This window comes from Embiotoca jacksoni, unplaced genomic scaffold, assembly GCF_022577435.1.
Source record: "Embiotoca jacksoni isolate LCO1_2020_lvr unplaced genomic scaffold, fEmbJac1.0.p SCAF_31, whole genome shotgun sequence".
Taxonomy (NCBI): Eukaryota; Metazoa; Chordata; class Actinopteri; family Embiotocidae; genus Embiotoca; species Embiotoca jacksoni.
Genome location: NW_027185383.1, coordinates 3,070,380 through 3,092,281, shown reverse-complemented (window position 1 = coordinate 3,092,281; position 21,902 = coordinate 3,070,380). Strand labels below are relative to the sequence as shown.

General features: G+C 45.0%; 2 protein-coding genes across 3 annotated transcripts; one reads left to right on the top strand and one right to left on the bottom strand.

Annotated features, from left to right (window-relative positions):
* Positions 1-730: 730 nt before the first annotated feature.
* On the bottom strand, positions 731-17,636 carry acin1a (apoptotic chromatin condensation inducer 1a). 2 transcript variants are annotated; one of them, XM_069164639.1, is made up of 18 exons: positions 17,479-17,636; positions 15,922-15,987; positions 15,635-15,746; positions 15,473-15,528; positions 12,305-15,286; positions 11,653-11,790; positions 10,618-10,700; positions 7,756-7,813; positions 5,678-5,717; positions 5,233-5,375; positions 4,426-4,569; positions 4,094-4,289; positions 3,678-3,823; positions 3,003-3,110; positions 2,781-2,888; positions 2,399-2,699; positions 2,214-2,314; positions 731-2,099 (listed from the first exon to the last, which is right to left on the bottom strand). In XM_069164639.1, the coding sequence occupies exons 1-18, from the start codon at positions 17,614-17,616 to the stop codon at positions 1,722-1,724; spliced, it is 5,298 nt and encodes a 1,765-aa protein (XP_069020740.1). In that variant the 5' UTR covers positions 17,617-17,636; the 3' UTR covers positions 731-1,721. The 2 variants fall into 2 exon arrangements, with proteins under 2 accessions (XP_069020740.1, XP_069020741.1); XM_069164640.1 differs by having other exon boundaries at positions 5,233-5,357.
* A 264-nt stretch (positions 17,637-17,900) lies between these two features.
* On the top strand, positions 17,901-19,187 carry cunh14orf119 (chromosome unknown C14orf119 homolog). Its single transcript, XM_069164408.1, has 2 exons — positions 17,901-18,619; positions 18,705-19,187. The coding sequence occupies exons 1-2, from the start codon at positions 18,221-18,223 to the stop codon at positions 18,876-18,878; spliced, it is 573 nt and encodes a 190-aa protein (XP_069020509.1). The 5' UTR covers positions 17,901-18,220; the 3' UTR covers positions 18,879-19,187.
* Positions 19,188-21,902: the final 2,715 nt, after the last annotated feature.

The following is a 21,902-nucleotide window of genomic DNA, read 5'->3' as shown; positions in this document are numbered from 1 at the left end:
CCGAGTGGTCCGATGCTCTCGTTTCAACTCGTCTGCCCCACTTAGAAATGTGTTCTTTGGCTGCCAGAGAGATGCCAGTGTGAAAGATTCACTGGTCCTCGCAGAGTCCAGACACACGGAGTTGCATCAGGGCAGAAAAATGTTCTGCTCAGCGACCATAGGGCCGTAATTACATAGGAGCATTGCTGAGCTCTGCAGGATAAACGTCAAGACCGGAGAGATGGAACAAGGCAACTGAAGAGGGCAAATACATGATTTCTAACAGACTGAGAGAAGGAAAGAGTGAGTGACACGAAGAGGGACAGCAAAAAGGGTAAACGCTCTCAAGTGGGAGGACACCACAGGATGAGGATAGGAGTTGAAGAAAATGCCACTGGTCAACCTTAACATAGCTCTGAGGAAGAGGGAGATGTGCCAGCAGCTGGCATTCTTTCCGTGTCCTCAAGTATTCGCTCTTATATGCGAAGTGTCACTTGACTGAATGAGGTCATTCTGTGTGTTTCTAAATGTCTTCACTGGGCTGAGCTGCAACGTGGTGTGACTGACACCTTGTGGAGTCTGAGCATAACCGCTGAAGTAACTTGCAGGACGTGTACAGCAGGTAGCGGGAACTACAAGACTGTATTTGCCAGTGCAAAGGATGTATATTTCTGAAGTTATGCCCGAGAGCGTCGAAGGAACTCCGCATACTTTATATAGCACGGAGAGTGGAAAAGAAACAGCACAACAATTTCAAACTTCAATTTTTATTATTTGTACATTCACCACTGATAGGCGTACTCAAAGAAATAAAAAAAAAAACCAAAACAAAAAAATCTCCGTACTAAAATGATAAAATAACGATTAAAAAAAACAATATTAAAACCATTGGTGAGAAAACATATAATGCAACCTCCCCTCTTGGGCCTGTATTGACACTACAGGGTAAGAGAACTGGAGGAGGAGGAGGAGGAGGAGGAGGAGGGGGAAGAAGATAATCAATAAGGATATAATTAGGACTCGTGTCGGGTGTGACAGACTCAGAGAATCTTCTCATCTCGTAACAGAGGGAGAGGAACACCGCAGTGCCTTAGTAGTTATTCCACTCTTGTTGAAAAATTCCCCACAGCTGCCTCATTTAAAGACTCGATTTGAAGTAATCTTATATGTCTGTACAAAATGCCAAACACACCGATTCCAATATTTTCCGATTTCTGCAAGCCACCGCACAGAAGAGCGGCTCCTCAGGCAGGACCGGCAACAATAGCCTTGAACTACATGCAGCAACAAAAGGATTCCTCATCTGAATTGCAGAGCTGTTAAACACGGAGGCGACGACAGTCGATTGCAAATCATAATTGGCACCTACACTTTGGGGCGTACGGGGGAGGAACATCGGGATGAATAATTCAAATTACCCAGCGTGCCATACTGCTACGCCGTCAAGACGAAAAACGAAGAAAAAGAGAGGCAAAGGTATAACGAAAAATATATATCAAACCTTGACAGGAGCGAGAGACGTACAGTACTCTGGGAAACAACACTGCAAAAAAAACAAAACTCATGGTCCCCTTTAAGCATGACTGTGTCGGTGTAGATGTGCTTTAAAAAAGGTGATAGTTTGAGACATGGTAGCGACATCAGTTGGTCCTCTGTTGGGTCTTAGTTGTAACAAAGTACATGTAGTGAAAGGCTGATGGAAGAAGGTGGTCTCTGGGACAGGTCCATCAGTCGGGTGGTCGTTAGCGCCGCCTGTCTCGTGGTTCGCTGCGGCTGCGTGAGCGCCGGCCCCCCCCCGCCCCGCTGCCCCCCGGCCTACGGTAGCCATCCCTGCGTTTGTCGTTCTCCCTCTCCCTCTCCCGCTCCCTCTCCCTCTCCCTGTCTCTACCTCGGTCTCTGTCCCTCTCTCTGTCCTTGTCCTTGTCCTTGTCCTTGTCCTTCTCCTTGTCCTTGTCCTTCTCCTTCTCACCCTCACTCCGGTCTCCTGTTGTGCCACCTCCAGCCTTCATCCTCTCCTTGCGCTCCTCTTCCCTTTTTTTCTCCTCCTCCTCTTCCTGCTCCTTCCTCCTTTTCTCGCGCTCTTTCATCCGTTCTGCTCGGGCAGCTTCCCGCTGAACAAACTGGAGAGTTAAAAGACTCGTAAACTTTCTGTTGACTTGGACATCGGGCACAAGTGTGTAAACCGTATGCAGTAAAGGCAGCAGACCAACAGCAACAACTGGTTGGGAACTCACCTGCTCCTCTGTAAGAGGAAGCCAGTATATGCAAGGAGCTGCTTTAGTTTTTCGGAACAAATCGTCCAGCAGCTTTGCAGGCGGATCCTCAGCAGTTTTCTCTGTCAGAAAACACAGACACAATATGAGACAAACGTCTACTTTATCTGATGAATATATGTATAATTTCGACCTCCACGTCTTACCCTTCTTCTCCGTCTTCTTCTCCTTGCTCTTTCCCCTCTCCTTACGTCGTCTCTCTCTGGAGCGCGACCTTCGGGGACCTCCCTCCTTCTCGTCCCCGGATTTTCCAAACTCTCTGACCTTGTCTCGGTCCCACTCCCGCTCGGCCCGGGCCCGCTCCCGGCGCTCCATCTCGCGCTCGCGCTCGGCCCACTGGTCTCGCTCAGGGAGGAGAGAGGGAATCCCTGATGTTCGACCGCGGCCGGGCCCTTCGTCCTCCCCTCCGGGTCTGTCGGTTGCACCCGAGCCTTTGTGGAAGTCCAACTATAAAGCAGAGATATGCTCAGGCTACAGATATCGGAGAATCGTGGGCGTAAGACAGAAAACAGACGGACGAGGTCTTACCTCATCCTGCTGGCAGAAGTCAACGCTGAGGACTTTGGGGTTGCTCTGAGGCCATTTCACTCCGTGGAGAGCAGCCCGCGTGGCGACTGCCTCCTCTAAGCCAGAGTACTAAACACGGAAAGAAAAGCAGTGCGATATAAGACGGTGAAGAAACTTTCGATGGCCAGAAGCAGTCTGGTTCTGAGCTCGTCCTCAAAACAACAAATGCTTGTAGTAACTCACCGTGACAAAGCAGTGGGACTTGATTTTGTCAATCCAGAAGCCGTCCTCCACCAGCGTGCCGGTCCTGCTGAGCAGCTCCTTCAGCTGTCCCAGAGTGAAGGGCCTCACCTTCACACAATGTTACAGAGCATTTAGGAAAGGGCGGTTTTACACCATAAATAATAAAGCGTGACCAATACTAGAGAAACACACTACATATTTCGATATATGCATTGCATGTATAACAAAGATTCATTGAACAGAAATAATACCGGTTTTAAGAGTATATTTACAAAATGTTTCTGTACATAAGTACATAGTGACTGGGGTTTCTTTTTTATAAAGATAATGCACTGGGGTTCATAGAAGTGTGTAGATGAAGATATGTGAGGTCCTGAAAGGTGACAAATAGGTGATCCAGAAAAATCTAAAACTCAACCCTGGAACTGCTCCATTAGTGGAGCGTATTTAGAGTCTGGCATCATTTCAGACGGGACTTAAAGAAACACGTACACTGAGACAACGAGCAGCGGGTCAGTTTATGGTGAAAGCCTGCGATCGCTGGCAACAGCTGCACAAACATTTAGCAATACCGCCGGCGACACCACTTTGTTGGCAGCTTTTTCCGTCTTTGCCGCATTATCATAACGAGCGCACACGATTATGTTGGTGTTGAAGTGGAACTTGTTCTCTCACCAGGTTGCAGACGTGAACGATAGTGGAGACTTTGCCGCGAGGCGGTGAGGGCTGCCGGGCGGTGCGGACAGGGTCATCGATGGTGATGGAAACACCAGTTTTCTGCTGGCTGATGGAACGACGTATGAGGGTGTCGCTGGGGGTCACTGGGATGAAGAAGAGTCAACACAGGATCTCATTTACTCTCTTTAGAGTTGCCATCATATGAAGACACCTGTTCGCTCAACTACTTTAGTAAACTGAACTAGATGGAGAATGCCTGCAACCAGAGGCATCAGTTCCAATATAAAAAGGACTAAATTGCATCGAAACAGATCAAATATGGTACCACTACCTTTGACTTTATGTAGATTATTTAATGTCTGTTCAATGACTTGTAATGCTGGAAGAACTCCTTGTTGTGGTGGACATATTACCAGTGTTGAGTTCTACATCATGGCTGGTATGTGTGGGTGACTGTTGTTCCACGTCTCCAGGAATGGACGCGTCCATCTGCTCTTCGTGGGCCTTTGTCCTTTCTCGTTCTCCCAGTAGATCTTCTTCCTCCAACTCTTCACGCTTGCTCCTCTTTACCTCTTTCTGACCGTTCTCCTGGCTTTCCGAATGCACCACCTTTAGATAGAAGGGAGGCAAGAACACAAGCCTTCATCAATAAACCTCAGATTTTCCCTTTCCTCACTTAACATTTCTAAGTGAAGACGCCAGTTCCAAATCAATCGATCTGAACCAGAAAGAGATGCACGCTAACCTGTGTGACGGTGCGTCGGATCTGAAGGTCCTGGTCAGAGCGCTCCCTGTCTTCATCCTCAGCCCCAGAGAGGACGGCTTCCTCTGGATGGAGGTCCACTACGGCCTCCTGGCCTGGACTTGGCCTGATGTCTGGGATCAGAGACTAAGAGAGAGGAAATGAACAAGATAGACCTTCATACACGCAACACGTAAGCGGGAGGCAGTGCAGATGTCTTGCTGTGCATCTATGTATGCACAAGAGCGTTACTCACAACCGCAACGTAAAGACATTGGTGGAAAATTCACTGAGACTTATGTAAATTGTCTCCGTAAGGTGTATGGCCTCATGGACTGGAAGACGAGTTACAACGTGCCTTTGCATTATTTCTGAAAGTCCCAGGACCCTGCAGGGGGGGATGGAGCACCATTTTTCCAAAAGATATTCTCTCATTTGGTACTTTGATGATGGCGGGGGAGACTGGTGTCTATCAAGTTGTCCCAAAATGTACCATAGGTGATCAATTGGATTGAGATCAGCTGACTGCGACAGCCATGGCATATGATTCTCATCATTTTAATAGTCAGTAAACCATTCAGTGAACCCTTGTGCACTATGAATGGGGGGGCATTGTCATCCTGGAAGAAACCACTCGCATCAGGATGTAAATGTTTCTATTGTACTGTGTTAATTTCAGTGACCCTTCTCTCTAAGGAGACAAGGGGACTCAAACCATGCCAGCAAAATGCTCCTCACTGTTGGGGTCAAAGATTCAGGTTTTCCCTTTAGTGTGTCACCTGTCTGTGTGTCTTACTGTGCTGCAAATACCTTCAGTGAATCCGTGGTGATGCTGATGGAAGGTTTCTTGGCAGTGACAGCGGTGCTGGAGCCCCACCTCCTCTTGCGACCGGCCACAGCCCCAGACTCCTGTTCACCCTCAGCACTGCTGGTGCCTGGGGAAGATTTACTGCCTGGTAAGACATCAAAAAAAATAAACTATATAATATAATATAATATAATATAAGCACGTGATATAAGAACAAACCCATGCAGATAACAGTGTTGTGGCTGCATCCTGAAATATAAATCATGATCATGCAATGCACATTTCAGATTTTTATGTTATCTTCCCAACTCAGAGTAATAATACTAATCCATAAAAATGGTGTGAATGATATAGATGCTAATGTAATGAGACTGACACAACCCCAACAACAATGACCAGATCTGAATGCTGGTAAAAAGGGAGAGTCAGGCGGGAGGGTGTACTCACTGCTAAGAGAGATCTTACGAGCTGAGAAGGCCTTTGGTGTCTGAAACACAAGAAGATAAAAACAACCCGACAAACACGGGGGAGGTGAGAGGCAGACAGACAGACAAATGGTCAAGGACAGGTTGGAGGAAAGGTGTAACAATAACAGGAGGGGGGGTGGGGGGTGGGGTAGGTACTGTGAATGAATGATAGAAACTGCTGTGCAGGGTCGTTTTTCAAATTCATATCTACTGATGGCACCAAGCTGTGTTGCTTTTGTGTTGACATAAACCATGTGCCTTTTTTTTTTCTTTCTTTTTTTAAAATCACTCTAGTTGTGGATCCCTGAATATAACTTGCTTTAATACATTATACTGCACGTGCAGTCTCTATCAAACACACAAGGATCTAGTGGAAATACTACAGTTTAAATTCAATCAATATAATGTTTCCATTTTAAAACTTTGTGTCTGAACGAACACATTAATTCCAATTAGTTTCACAGAATTAATAGTTAAAACTGATAATAAAACTGAGGCTTAGGAATATTTGGATTAAACTGCAGTAGCCACAATCAGATAAACTTTTCAGTGGCTGCCTCTCCTGCAAAGACTAAAAAAATATGACTGGAAACTACACATTCAAAATAACTATGAAATATAACATTGAGTAAACATCTACTTATTCCCTGGTACCACTGACACCTGATCCTTACTGGTTTGGATATGGCCCAATCACGACTGCATGTACTGTATCTAGGCAACAAGGGTCCAATCAATGGTGGCTGAGGTGTTTGGATGGAAATCTGAAAGCTCGTTGGCTGGCAGGATAGGTTCAATTGTTCGTTTGGGCAGGGGCTTTGAAATGCTTTTGGCCAAAGCAGTCATCCACAGGTGTTTTGGCAAAAGTCCATTAAAGATGTAGCAGGCTCTTTTAACGCCAGAAACAAACGATGAAAGTCCAAATAGATGGAGGCCAGATGATGAACGCTTTCAACAGTCATTGTGCAAACAGATCCAGAATTCTGGAGTAAATGTTCAGTTGTTGTTTTGAGGAAGCAGGAAGTTCATGCTGACAGACATAAGAGTCAGAAAACGCCTGTGATGTCTGTTGGTGAAGGGGACTCAAATGGCAAGTCCTTCTTCAGTTTAAATAAAAAGGTATCCAGCTCGCTGCAGCTTTAAGGTGAAAAATCCCTGAGTATCCAGGAAGGGTGCTTACGGGTATTTTGCTGGTTCCAATAGATGAACACAATCCAAAAGTCCTTTCAATAATGTTCCAGTTCATAATCCATGAGGCCCACATTTTGTTCTGGATGTTATTGTGAAATGTCTTTAAGTGTAACCATCAAAAAAACACTCCATTCTTGAAACCGTTTCAGACACCTTTAACTTGATGGGAGCACATCTCCGCGTTTGTGTCCTTCGTGTAGATTTTAAGCACACAGAACCAGATAAGTAGATAACGGGTTACAAGAGGTGGCCAACGGTGACTAGCCAACCCCTCGATTGAATCATCTGGTCTGATTAAAAGCTCTCGCTGGCCATATCGATGGAAATGAGGCCGCCTTTGTTGCCAGGGGTGTCCCTCTGTAGTGCAGCCTTGGGGGCTTATCTGTGGTCAACTCTGGATTCTTGGGGACAGTGGAACAGGTGCAGCAGTAGCAGTAGTGTAGTGGCAGAGGTAGTATGCAGGTACCAATAGGGGCAATGGAAGAGGCATGAGCACCTTTATAACAAAGCAATCATTTGGGGTTTAAACATCAGCCACAGTGAGAAAATGCCCTTGCTGTTTCTGCCGATGACAGTGCCAACAAAGGTTTTACAAACAGCCAAATCAAAATTGTAATTTCCTACACACATTTTACTACTTTGGAAAAGGACTCATTAAGCTATTTAATGGAAATATTTTTAAATATGAAGCAAAGCTTTCCAACTACATATAATCAAATGTCCTATCGTGTAATGTAAACAGGTTAATAAAAAAACGTGTCAATCACAGATGCATCTAAAAAGGCTGAAACAGGTCCATCCATTTAAGTCCTCAGTTACCAACAACATTGGGGACCAAGATGATCCGCGGATCTCCAGCTGCCTTACCTCCTCGCTGGTCTCAAGAAGCTTCTCTGGATCTGCCATGGCAGTCTCCTTCACCTGCCTGCATCGTGTTAAAAATGCATATCAAAGGGAGACGAGGGAACAGATGAACAGACCATGAGAATGAAGGTTGACATTCATTTTTAAAATAAGATTATAACATAATGATATGAAAAAAAAAACTTATTTCAGCTAAACAATTATAGCTGTGCATCATTTCACAAAAGACACCAAGCAGATTATTACAGCTTAATGACAAAATAAAATCACATTTATGAATAATAAAAAATGTGATGAACACACCCCCTCAAAATAGGACTGTTCAACCACAAGTATTATAGGATGCTTTTGTAATTTGTCTGCACTTATGTGAAGCCCACGATTCGTAGTCAAGTGTGCTAAACCTACAAAAGCACGACTGTATTTGTTTAAATCTCATAAAATACAACCAACATTCATGTAAATAATAAATGATCTTTATACACACACACATTACAGAACTGCAACACAGCGTTAAAAACGTGTTTCAAGCTCTGCAGGTTAAACTATACCCCACTGTACATGCAGACACCAGGTGACGCTAAAATAACTGCGCCTGAACGCATCACACGTCGCTGACCACACTCAAATGCGCGGCTCGACATTTTCCTAACGGGGTCGTAGACGTGAGCCGCAGAGAAGAAGAATAAAGAGGTGCAGAGCCACCGGTCCTCCCGGAGCCCCGCTGGGTCCTCCCGGAGCCCCGCTGGGTCCACCCGGAGCCCCGCTGGGTCCACCCGGAGCCCCGCTGGGTCCACCCGGAGCCCCGCTGGGTCCACCCGGACCCCGCCAAAGGCTCGCCGACCGCCGCACGGTACCTGACAAATGAGCGCGCGCCTCACGTTGCTACACCGTCCTCATGGACGCACGCGTGAACACCTCCACCCACTCCCACTGAAACCGACTCGGGGAACTCCGCAGCGAAGACACGAGCCGCGCTCCGTCCAAACGCAGCTCGGGCTGCGACCGCTGCTAAACCGACTGCGTCGCAACGAGCCGCCTCTCTTCCGTCCCTGCGATCTTTCTTCCTCTCGCCGAAGACTACTCCTCTTCAGACACACTCATGACCGCATCGGCTGTCAACCAAAACCTGCCTCGGAGCGAGGCGTCGCCTGCTGTTCAGCTGAACCGCCGTGTGGCAAACTGAAGGCCGGCATCAGCCGCTAGATCCGCCGACAGAGCACAGCCATGTTGCAACGAATGGAAAAAAAAATAAAAAATAATAATCATGTATAAAAAGGACCCGCATCTTGTCAAGCACGCCGGATTCAGGGTGGTCGCATCAATCGCCTGATGGGAAATTCAACCCCGGCCTGGAACAGCAGCGTCACATCACGGTTTTATTACACGCTTTTATATACTGTCGATATGCTATTTACAGAGCATCAGACTGCAATGGCGCGGGATTTTAATGATGGGATGGCAGTGTTAAAGTGAGATTATAATAAAGCATTTCACACGACGAACAAAGGCCTCCTAACGAGCTGAACATTTCTTTTGAACTAAAGTGCTTTCCTGAGAAACGGGATCCAAAACAGTTTCTCCAGTCACAATGAGTTTCAGTTTAATTCGATATTCATGAAGCAGGTTTATAAAAAACAAAAACATGTTTTCAGAAATTGTGTAATTTAAAATAATAATGCAGACTTCTCTATCCGTGCTCAGAAAAGCCCACATTAAACCTGGAGTATATTCTGAGAGCACCAGAGACTTCCTGGCAGAGTTCAAAGTCATTGTTGTAAAATTAATCTTCTCAACTTCTCCAGAACAAAATGGGGAGTGTGTTTGGTCAATGTGGATGTTTCCATAAACATCCTGAAAAGTTATATTCATGTAAAAAAAAAAAAAAAACTCTGACAAAGAAAATGCCAGTCAGCATGTTTACATCAGCTAATGTTACAAGAACAAGGGCTCGTAAACTCATCAAGAAATGACATTGCTGCCTCCCACCTTACCTGATCGAACACTTTGGTTATTTGCTTCCTCTGTGAACAAGCACACTGTGATGTGTTTTTTTATTATTATTATTTTAGTTCAGTGGAGGCATACTTCATAGTGAGTTGCCCAAATATTCTAAAGCAGCACCTTGAAAAAGGACATTTCTCTGATGTCCGCTGACATTTCCATTCTGAGTTTTTATAGAAAAATGTACGATGCATAAAAACGAGACGCTCGTCTGTCGGAGAAAGTGTTTGAACAAACACTGCAGACCAGAATGAAAGGTTTCCCTGGGTCAGAATTTTACTCACTAAAATTAAAGTGTTATTTGGACAGAGCTGCCTCTGCATGTGACATTAAACTGGAAACGAATAATCACATCACATCTACAGGATCCATTCCTCTGGTTTGTATATTGTTGCACATGAGGGTCTGTTGAGGAAAACAAAAGGACGAATGACACCGAGACACAGGCGACCAACTACCAACTCAACCACCTTCGGCAAACCGATTTCTTATTTCACATTTGAAGTAATCCAAATTCTTTTAAAAAGTACAACCCTTGTCTGTTTTCAACTTTTGCAGTCCTGATGTGTCCGGTCCAGCTGTTGAACCGCTGGATGAAGGAATCTCACTTTAATGACAATAAAGCAGATGTCCAAAAGAGCTCACTGGACTCCTGTTCAAAGCCTGCAGACGTACATGGTGTGAGGACACAGAGTCACTCACCCCTGTGTGTATGTGTGTGTGTGTGTCAGCTTTATACACACACACACACACACACACACACACACACACACACACACACACACACACACACACACACACACACACACACACACACACAGAGTACAGGATGTTTCAGAAGACAAAGAGTGAGAACCAGACCTTTGTTTGTCCTTCTCTCCCTCGCTGTCCGTTCTCTTCTTCCGACGTGTCTCCTCTCTAGTTGGCGATTCAGTGAACCGTTTCTGCAAACAATAAAAAGAGCAGGAAATGGAATAAGATGCAAAACAATACGCTGTATACTGTCGGTGAGAGTTGTTTAGTTACGGTGCAGCATCGCCACTTTCTTGGGCATACTGTAAAAACAAAGTAACATAAAAAAAAAAACCTGTTGAGAAGGTTAAGTTACAAATATTTGCTAATTGCAACTTGAAGTATTTCAATTTATTTATACTTAATTGCCATTTGTTATTGTCATTATTTCCAGGTATAGTCCAAATAATATGATTTAGGCATGATTATCTTCATCATCCAATAAATCTGCAGATTATTTTGTAATTTTTGCAGGGTAAAGTTTTTTAATGATAAAGTGTTTCATAAAACAAAACATAAACGATATGTTGCTCCTTGCAGCTGCAATATTCAGTTCACTGCAATATAGCAAAAAAGCAGCAAAGCTTCACATTTGAGGAACTGGAGCCGAAACGTTTTCGGCATTTTTGCTTGAAAAATTACTGAAAATGATTAATTAATTGTCAAACTAGTTACTGAATATTGTTCTGTCAATTACATAATTAAATAACCAATAAACATGACCTTGATTGGATAAGCAGCAGAATATGAATGGATGAATAAATTGATAGATTAACCAATTAAGACATTAATTTTGGGTCAGTGGCGTGGAACAATAGTTCTGGGAATGTTTTACCGTCTGTCGCAGCTTGGAATAAATTATTTAAAAACTTCCTCAAAAGGCCTTTTGAGAAAACCTGAATCATTGTTGTTCTGCAGATGTGGAGGCGGCAACACCACCAACGGCAAAACAATTGGCAAGTGTAAAACCATGAAGGCATTTGTCTGTAGCATATTTCGTTTTTTGGGGAAATCGCTTATGTGGGATTTTCCCAAGATGTAGAAATATCTGGTTATCACAAAAAAAGCTAAATGTGGAGGTGCATTGACCTAAAAGCGACTGACCTTAGTGAGACTGTCTCCATCTGGTGTTGTGTCACTCTTCGCTGCAGACGTGTCTTTTCGGGTTTCTTTTAAACCCTCAGCCCGAGCCTCTCCTGGCACCCGGTGCACTGGTGAAGAATCTCTTTCACGTTTCTCCTCCTAAAAGAAATAAAGAGCAGCGTAACATTTTATGCCTTGAACTAAAAAATATACAGAGCCTGCTCTAGTTTCTGTGTAGATAAAGTTTACGAAACAGAGATCACTGCTATTCAGTAAAGTAATTCCCATATTGGAGGGCCGATACCTCATCCTCTTATTTTTGTAACAAACACAGCTGCAGCTGAGATCGTAGTTATTGAGCTGAGGAACTATCAGTAATATCTTTACTTATGGATACGAGGCATTTTTAGCGTCAGCGGGAAAACGGGGGTCCTGTATGTCCTATCAGAGCTGGTTGCACACCACATGAATACGGCCGACTCAGTGATAGACTACCGCTTTGTAACTGTGTGTTTAATGCACAGTTATGCACCAACAACTGTTTATCCCAACAAAGGAAAGGAGCGGACTACTGTAGTTAATTCAATTTATACATGTTTGATGTAATTCTGCCGAGGACAAGTCTTTATTTCTGTAAGTCAGTGACAAACAAAGATATTTTTAGTCCACTTACCCTTCTACCTCTGGAGGTAGAGCTGGTTTTCTCTTGAGATGATGTTGATGAGTCAGAAGACTGAGATGATGAAGACCCAGAGTCCGAATCTGAGGAAGAGGAATCATTAGACGATGATCTTTGTCTCCTTGGTTTCTCTTCCTTCTTTGCATCTCTTCCCCTCCGCTCTGCAGCATCCACTGGCCTCGAGGAGCCTTTGTTTTCGTCCCCTTCTTTTGCTTTTTTGGTGGACTCCTTGGCAGCCTGTGCAGTCTTCGCTGAGGCGGCCTGTTCTTTGTCCTCCGATACGAGCCTTGTGGCCCCTTCTTCTTTAGGACTGTGGCCCGGAGCAGCACTGAGCCCGGTCTCCTTCTTAGACGGGTTTCCTGCAGCGTCCCCCTGGTTTGTCCGTCTCTGCGGATCTTCCTTTTCAGTGGAAGGGTGGTGTCCCTCCGGCTGGCGTTCCCCAACACTGGTGGGTGAGGAGACGGGCAAGGCCCAAGGCTGAGGGCTATCAGAGAAGGTACGGGGCCGCTTTATAACCAAGGAGGTTGGTGAGGGTTGAGGCTGAAGTGGGGAGTCCCTTAGGAAGCGGAACTTCTTGAACGAGGAGTGTGGAGACATGGGGGTACCGGACTCTGCTGCTTGGCCTTCACTCCGGGACACCGGAGCAGGAACATCTTCCTTCTCTCCTGCCTCTGTCGATGACTTTTGAGATGGTCCTGTGGAGATGGGGGGAGGAGTGGGCTGGTGGGTGGGACCGATCTCTCGACCACGTTTTGATGGAGGCAGGTGACTCTCCCTCTCCTTTTCAGCCATCCTTGCTCTCTCTTTTTCTTGTTCCAGTGACCTCTCCTGCTCCTGCTTTTCTTTCTGCATGGCCTTCTCCTTCTCCAACCTCTCCTGTTCAAGAGCCCTTTCCCTCTCTTGCTCCACAGCTCTCTCCTTCTCCTTTCTTTCCCTCTCTTGCTCCACAGCTCTCTCCTTCTCCTTTCTTTCCCTCTCTTGCTCCACAGCTCTCTCCTTCTCCTTTCTTTCCCTCTCTTGCTCCAAAGCCCTCTCCTTCTCCTTTCTTTCCCTCTCTTGCTCCAAAGCCCTCTCCTTCTCCTTTCTTTCCCTCTCTTGCTCCAAAGCCCTCTCCTTCTCCTTTCTTTCCCTCTCTTGCTCCAAAGCCCTCTCCTTCTCCTTTCTTTCCCTCTCTTGCTCCAAAGCCCTCTCCTTCTCCTTTCTTTCCTTCTCCATCCTCTCCTGCTCTAGAGCTTTCTCCCTCTCCAGCCTCTCATTCCTCTCCTTCTCAGCTCTTTCCTTCCTCAACCTCTCCTGTTCCAGGACAGCCTCTCTCTCCGCCTTCTCCCTTTCCTCCCTTTCTCGTTCCAGGGCCTTTTCCCTCTCTATCCTCTCTTGCTCTGCTGCTCGCTCTCTTTCAATCCTTTCTTTTTCCCTCCTCTCCCTCTCCAGTTGTTCTTGCTCGAGAGCCTTTTCTCTTTCTATCCTCTCTCTCTCTATGGCTTTCTCACGGTCTATTCTCTCCTGCTCCAAAACCCTCTCTCTCTCTAGTCTCTCCTGCTCCAAGGCTTTCTCTCTCTCTAGTCTCTCTTGCTCCAAGGCTCTCTCCCTCTCCAACCTTTCCTTTTCCAACCTTTCCTGCTCCAGAGCTCTCTCTCTCTCCATCCTCTCCTTTCTCTCAGCCTCTTGAGCTCTCTCCCTCTCTAACCTCTCTAGCTCCAAAGCCTTGGCTCTCTCTAGCTCCATGGCTCTCTCCCTCTCTTCTCTCTCTCGCCTCTCCCTCTCCTCTCTTTCTCTCTGCAGGCGTTCTTGCTCCAGGGCTCTCTGTCTTTCGAGCTCCTTCTGTCTCTCCAGCTCTAAGGCTCGCTCTTGCTCTTCCCTCTCCTGCCTCTCCTGTTCTAGAGCAAGTTCCCGTTCCCGCTGCAAAGCCTTTTCTCTTTCCTCTCTTTCTAAGGCCTGCTGTCGCTCAAATCTTTCTCTCTCCAGAGCTCTCTCCTTCTCCTCTCTCTCCAGTAAGAGAGCTCTTTCCCGCTGCTCCTCCTCCATCGCTCGTTCTCTCAGCTTCTCTTGCCTTTCCAGCTCGGCTGCCTTTTCTCTCACTAGCTCAGCCTCCCTCTCTCTGTCCCTCTCTTCTGCTGCAGTTGCCTTGAGCACACTCACAGGTACTTGAATATGGGCTCCCATGATACCCTGGTTGGTGCCGGGAATCATGGGAAATGATACATGGCCAGCAGTGTTGGCTGTGTGAGTGATGGCAGACACCAGACCCTCAGGAGGCCCTCTGCCTAGAAACAATGCAGCTGAGGGCGAACTGCTGTCCTGTCTATCGCCTTCCCCATCTGCGCCATGCCAACCCGCTCCGGAGAAAGCACCTTCTGACTCCATTTTACGCGCCAAAAGGGTCAGCGGGCCGGGTTTGCGCTCGGCATGTCCACTCCTCTGTGGCTCGGGGCTGCTACTGCGGCTGCCGCTGCTGGAAGAACCAGAGCTGGAAGAGCTGGGTGAGCGCCTAGCTGGGGCAACATCTGGGCTAGGTGGGCTCTGTTTAGGGGTGTCGGGCAGGGGGAATGATAACTCTGGAGGTGGGGAGGGAGGAGGTGTTGGCTGGCGCAGCTGAGGAGACAAAAGGGAAGGGATGTGTTGCTGCTGCGGTTGACAGGACGCTCCGGACCTCTCCCGTGCTGCAGGCACTCTGGCTGGCTCTCTGAGGTTTCTCCGTCGAGCACCGCTGTCCCAATCGTCATCGTCACCGTCCTCCTCCCCATCCTCGCTGTCCTCATCATCGCTGTCACCTGCAACTTCGCTGGAAGCAGAGCCCCTCTCTGGCCGATGCTCACCACCAGGAATGTGCACGGCAACAGAGCCAGAAGCAGGTGGACTGGACATGTCAGCCTCCTGGTTCCTGTTACCTTGTCCCTCATTCACTGCACCAAACAATCCCTCTCCATCAGAAGGGCCAGGTGGCTTGTGCTGCTCAGCCGTGGCTGGTGTGACATCCTGATGAGAACAGAAAGGGAGCAGAGACTTATTGTGGAGAATTATGGCACCAACCTTTCCATGTAACCCGTACCAGCCGGTTCCTTTAAAAGGTGCATCATCTTTTAGAGCTCAGAAAATCTTTAGATAAAAAGATGAGAAAATGTGACAGATTACAATAGGTAGGAAAACAAAGTGTTGCCTCACCTGGGCTGGAGGAGGACATGAAGTACTGTTGTTAACTTCTGCATGGTCCTCTTGCTCTGCTCACAAAAGACAAGTAAATTAAAATCACAAGCATTTGCATAATGATCCGCAAAGTGTGCACTAACTTGCGTAACAGCAGTCGAGGATTCTGACAACACTCACCGTTGGTTTCATATGCTTCGCGAGCCTCTCTCTCCAGACGCTGCCTCAGGAGCTCCTGTTGTTTAGCCAGATACTGCTTGATAAAGCTGTTCTGGCTCATTTCCTCACCAATCTAAATACAGAGAGAAAATTTAAAATACAATGCACGCCTTCAAGGCCACTTCCTTCTACTTTTTGCAGACATTTATGAGAACTGTGCTAACGCACACTTTGACATGCATACTACAGGGGTTATAACTTCTGAGGAGCCTTTGGGATTATATCAAAAGTATCTTTGAGACTCTTACCTGTGAGTTTGGCTGGAGTCCAATATGAGCAGTGGAGGTCCTCTGCAAATTCTCCAGCATGAGAGCCTGTTATTGAGACAAGAGACTTTAATTATACAATGTAACTAAGGAAAGCATTGTTCCAGAGACAACTTGGTTATTGTACTGTGTGCAGTTTTAAGTTTTGTTATGCCTGCCAATATTTTTGTCCTTGACAAATAATTGAGTTTCTTTGTGTCTTGGCATGCCAGCAACATAAATGTGCCAAACATCACTGATTATCACTGTTTCTCTTTATTTAGTGATGTTAGATATTGAGAATTTGGCCTTTGAAACAGGCTACGGGAGTGAACAACCAGAAAACTTGCAGAAAAGGGGAAGAGGATGATATCTAATATTTCCTGGTCGAAAAGACAAAATGTAAGCTGGAAACTCATCACAGACAATCAACGCAAGGCAACTCACAAGTTGTGGTAGAAAGCTAACCAGACAGGGAATAATCCGGACAGGGTTACAAAAAGAAAACAAAAGTTACTCGACTAAATTTCATAAATTGTTTTTTATTTCCCTGACACTCACTGTAAGCTGTGCAGTGTGCCTTAGATTCTGCTGCTCATGTTCTTTCACTTGGCATGTGCAAACGAGCATTTTGACCAAAAAAATACTTATTGTAGTGTCAAGTTTAATAACATATGTCACATGTATTGGGATTGCAGCCAGTATCATGGGAAAGCCTACCTTTTGTGCCACAGTTGTACACAACTCCACAACGTCTATATTTTAAGCGGGATCTTGAAAGGGTGCTGGCTGACAGCAGATATTGCAGCATCAAGTGTGATTAAACGTCTGAAGTCAACAAGACATTATTCGGATTTGCCGTGTGAGATCTACAAATTAAACGTTTTCAACAGTGAAAACAAATATAATCGCCACTTGCAGATTTCAGTTAAGAAGAGAAAAGACTTCCTCAGCTTTCATGGCGGAGTAGATAAGGTAGATAAATCCCTGTCGCAATGTAAACAAACCGTCTCTGGACATGTGGTGCCCGGGGTTCATTTTTTTTTTTAAAGAAAACTATTCCTAAATTTGGTGAAATGCGTACATTCAAGTAAAACGTATTAAAGTCAAATTAAAACAGAGGTGTTGGCTGCTTTAAAAACTCGCCCGGCTGTTAGGAAGGACGCTGACCGGTGTAAAACTCACAGCCCACCGACGGCGCACACATCATTAAGGACAACATACGTAGCGGCGAGCCAGTCGCTGAGGCCACCGTTCAAACTCACAGCGTTAGCCACGGGAGCTAACGAGCTAACAGGACAACATAACCCGACACACACTTTGAAATGAGCCACCAAGTTCACTCAACTCCCGGTCTTTGCTCCGGTCGGTACATTTCTGAAAAGCTAAAACGCCGCCGGTTTTTTTTTTCCCCCAGCTGGACATTAAGCTCGACAACTCCACCGAGCTCGGCAGTAACGAGCCTCGGTCGTCGGCCCTCGAGAGAGCATCGGCCCGTCTCATCGTTAATAAACGTCGGCTCGCAGCGACCGCGGCGCCGCATTTCGCGGTAGCGCTCACCCCCTTGAGTCTTTTGATGAGCGCGTTCTTCTGGCCGCTCTTCGACAGCCCTCTTTCCTCAAGAGCAGCTTTTAAGTCCGCTACTCGAAGGGACTGGAGCGGTCTCCCGTCCAGCGTAACGTCTTCGAGGTCCGCCATTTTCCGTTCCTCTAGTCAGTTCCCAGCGAGAGCGACGAGCAACGCCTTCCTCCACCGAGCGTCATCGATGACGACTTCCGCCCAGTCAAATAGAGAAAAAAAACAAAAAAAACGTAGTTTTTTTTTTAACATTTAAAACCTTTCACGCACTAAATTTATTTTCAGCTCTTATTAATATATTTGCTATATATATACTATTTTGATATCTTTATTTGTTAATAAATTTTGCGTAAAACCGGCGCAAGCTTGATTTCCGACAAAGCCAATTAACTGCGCCGTCTGCTTCCTGTATTTATCTGTTCGCCAAAGCTTAGCACGATTCCTGCTGAGCACCTCTGCCTTCAAATATGTGGACAATAAGGTGATTTACCTTTAAAAAAAAAAACAAAGGCTGGTGCTCACAGCCAGATATGTTAAGAGTAGTTATTATAAAGTAATGCTGGCTTTAAAGTCCGAGTGTAATGGTTGTATTGCATAGATATAAGCTAAGCTACATGTAAACGTTGTACAGACCAGAGGAGTCTCCCTCAGCAGCTGTCACTGCTCATTAACTTTCAGCAGAGGAATTTCTAACTTTTGTCAGGCTGAAACAAACTTTTCAAAGATGTCGTGGTTCAGCCAAGTCAGTCAAGGCTCAAATCAACTGCATCCGACTGACAGCCAGAGACTTGGAGCCGCAGACATCCTGTGCAGCTCTCGCAGCCCTGCGACCATGGCAACGCACGACTGGCCCGGTTTCTCTTCGCCCGGCCCGGACTGTTTTCCATCAGCTCCCCAGGGTGTATCCAGCCCTCCCAGCCTTGAAAACCTGTCCTGTGCTTCCCTGAGTACAGCTCAAGTCAGAGAGCCCATCTCCTATGTAACCCTCCAGGAGCAGCGGTGTGTGCTGAGCTGGTTCCAGGGTTGGACCCACCCTCAGCGGGAGCGGTTCCTGCAGGACCTCCTGGGAAAAGCTGTGCCAGGGAAGGTGTGCACCCTCCTAGATTCACTGAGCACTCTTCAGGTATGTTCCCTCACTCTCACTTGTCTCACTTAAAAGTCATTTCCAACATTTAACTTCTTGCTTTCTCTGTTTGTACCGTGACAAGGTAAAAGACAGACTCCCAAACATCTTTGAATGCCAGCTGCGCCTGTGGACCCAGTGGTTTGAGTCTTGGGGAGAGGAGGAGAGGAATCATTTCCTACATGTGCTGGAAGAACGCGACCCGGTGTTCGTTGCCCACTTTTACAGGAATGTCGCTGGTACAGCAGGAAGAGACTGAGCAAGGTTTACACTGCGATCATAAAGCGAGGAATGAAGAATTAAAATATGGTGGGAAATCTATATTCAGTGTGAGATAGTTAAAAGAAATGTTTGTGTAAATGTGATGAGACATACTGTTAAAAGTAAACAATTCCATTTGAAGACCATAAGTGTTTATTCAATATGAGCTGTTTTTACTCAGTTTTCTACAGTTTATCCAGGGCTACATCACACTATATACTACTTTTTTTATGAAGTTCATCATGGCTGAAGCTATGCCATTTCCTGTCTCATTGGCCTGAACTTTAAATAAACATGAGGAAAGATGTCTGGTTTGCTCTCTTTTGGCAGAACCTATGGTGATAAGATCTGATCACAGCTGCGTTGCTAGACTTCGCTTCCCAGAAGATCCAAAAAGCCTGTTCACATCTGGCATCAACAGATAGGAGTACTGGTGTAAAGGCGACCAGGAAGCATCGAGATCTGAGCTAGTCTGAGACATATGTGGACACATTCCCTTTGCATCGTGGACATTAAATGCGTCCCGGGCCACGTGAAAGGACTCACCACCTGAGTAGAACATGGGCTGGTAGGAAATGATGTCTGACAATGCTACAGTACTGATAATACATCTTCATCACTCACAGAGTGAAGTAACAGAGTCCGATCAGTACTGCTGTTCCTCGGTTTTTGTATCCAAGTTGTTTTGCAGACCTGTAAGAATACATTTAGAACAACTGATGAGCCCACAGCAGGATTTCCTGTGTCAGTAATTGCCAAGTGTTCTGCAGAGCTGGCAGAAAAATACCATTAATAAGCAAATTAAAATGTACCCAATCTAAAGCTAAACATGCTAGACTTACTGTTGACCACAGCCTGATCATGAGGTAGTTCCTCCACTTTAATCTAAAAAAAAAAAAAAAAAAAAAAAAAAAAAATTAGATATGCTTCAGCGAAAGAAAAAACACCACTAAAATATGTTATATAAAAAGTGAACTCACTAGAAATTGTAGCAGTTCAGTTTGGTTTTCTTTTTCAAGGTTTTGGCGCTGGATGTGCAGATCAGTGAAAAACTGAGGAACAGAGAGAAGACACATTGTATGATACGGGACACATTTTCAGACTCTTCCCTCAGTAACGGCTGCAGACACCATGTTCCCTCCCCACCGTGTTCAGTTTGGTACTTGTCTGGTTCTTCTCAGTCAGCCACAGACATGTTCCTCCTGCTCTTTTCTCCATGGTTGTGAGGTCATCTGTGAGCTCTGACACCATTAGAAGCACTTTTTTTTTTCACAGTTTGTTTCTGTTCATTTGTACTAAGTGTCTGTGTCTCTTCCACTTTTTCATTTTTCTTTTACTATCTCAGAGCAAGTCAGATTCTCAGAAGTCCTACATCTGTTCCCTCTATGTCACCATCAACCCAAGTATTTTTCTTAAAGGTTACACGGAGAGACTTATGGGTTACCTTGGTGGTTTGTAAAATCCGGAGGTCTGACAGCAGTCTCTGTAGGTGTTCACCTGACTCTGCAGCCTCATGATTGTCAGCACTGAAAAGTCAAAAACATAGTTTACTACAAGAAACACTGATACAATCCTCAATACAACGTACTGACTATAACTGATATTCACTCATCAGAGATGGAAAGCAAAGCTTCACTGTGGGAAAAAGTCAACTGTATTTTCTGTAGATTACTTTTAGTCATTAGTGATTTAATTTTGAAAAAATGTCAATGTAAATTGGTACATTAAATAATTAAAAAGAAACTGATTCAGTTAGTGGTTCCATTGTTGTTCTGAAGGGCCCATGTATCATTGTGCACCTCAATGATTGTAAAGCTGCCACAGGAACCTGTAGTTTATTCTTCAACATCAAAAGCTAAATGTCTGTTTACTTACTTACTATTCAATAGTTCTCTAAGCTGCACAAAGTGGAAATCAATTTGCAGTTAGTGCTTGAAATTTGAGTACTTAAGTAAAAGTACCACCACAACGCTATATTCCATTACAAGTCCTGCATGAAAAATCCCACTTAAGTAAGAGTATGTAACCACATTCCTGTGGATCACACAGTCTCTGATTGTGGTCATTCAATAGATTCATATCAGCTTTGTAAAGTCGACAAAGTATTTAGCGCAGACAACAGACTTTGTCAGACTGGTTTTCTTGCTAGTCAAGAAGTCATTGAGGATTTCTGCTTTTATCAATGGACCTATAAATTCCTCAACAGGAACATGTTTGCTTCAATAACAATTTCCACAGTCCTATTGTATATATATATATATATATATATATATATTCTATTGTACCTTATATTACTGTTAAAATTCTTTCTTTAAAGAAAAAAAACTTCTTTATAGGATGTCAAAGGACTGTTAATTGTTATTGAAAATAAAGTTTTAAAAATTGTATATATTACGTAATTCACTCAACTCTTTACATGTATAGACATGTTTACATTCTCAAAATAATTTATGAAAATTACAGTACAGTTTTTATGGAGTGATCACAATATGTTTATGAGAAAATATATTTTCCACAAACGCACAAAAATCAAACATCATAAAACGACACAAACTAAACTATTCTCATCAAGTAGCCAACTGCTTTCTTTTACAACTTCTACCTTGAACAAAGGCCTTCAACAACGCACGAGGCAAGATTAACACGTGTCTGTTATTTTTAATTAAATTGTATGAACATTACATATCGGAATTATATCTGAAGGACCTTACATCGGAGGACTATGTTTTGCGTGGACTATAGCGCCATCGTGTGATGCTGTGCAGTACATTTAACCCAAGATCACCTCTGACATTCAAGATAGTTCACTCCTCCTGGCCTCCCGTTATATAATCTATTATCGATCACAACAAGCCACAATCTGGATATTACTCAAAAGGCAACGAGAGCAAGGGCGCATGCGTCAAGCACGGTAACTCGGTGTAAAATTAAAAAAAATAGCTCTTTGGTTTGTTTATTCACACCAAAACCGGCGTATCTGGTGTGACTGTGGAGTTTTCAAGTTACATCCAACTCAATCAAC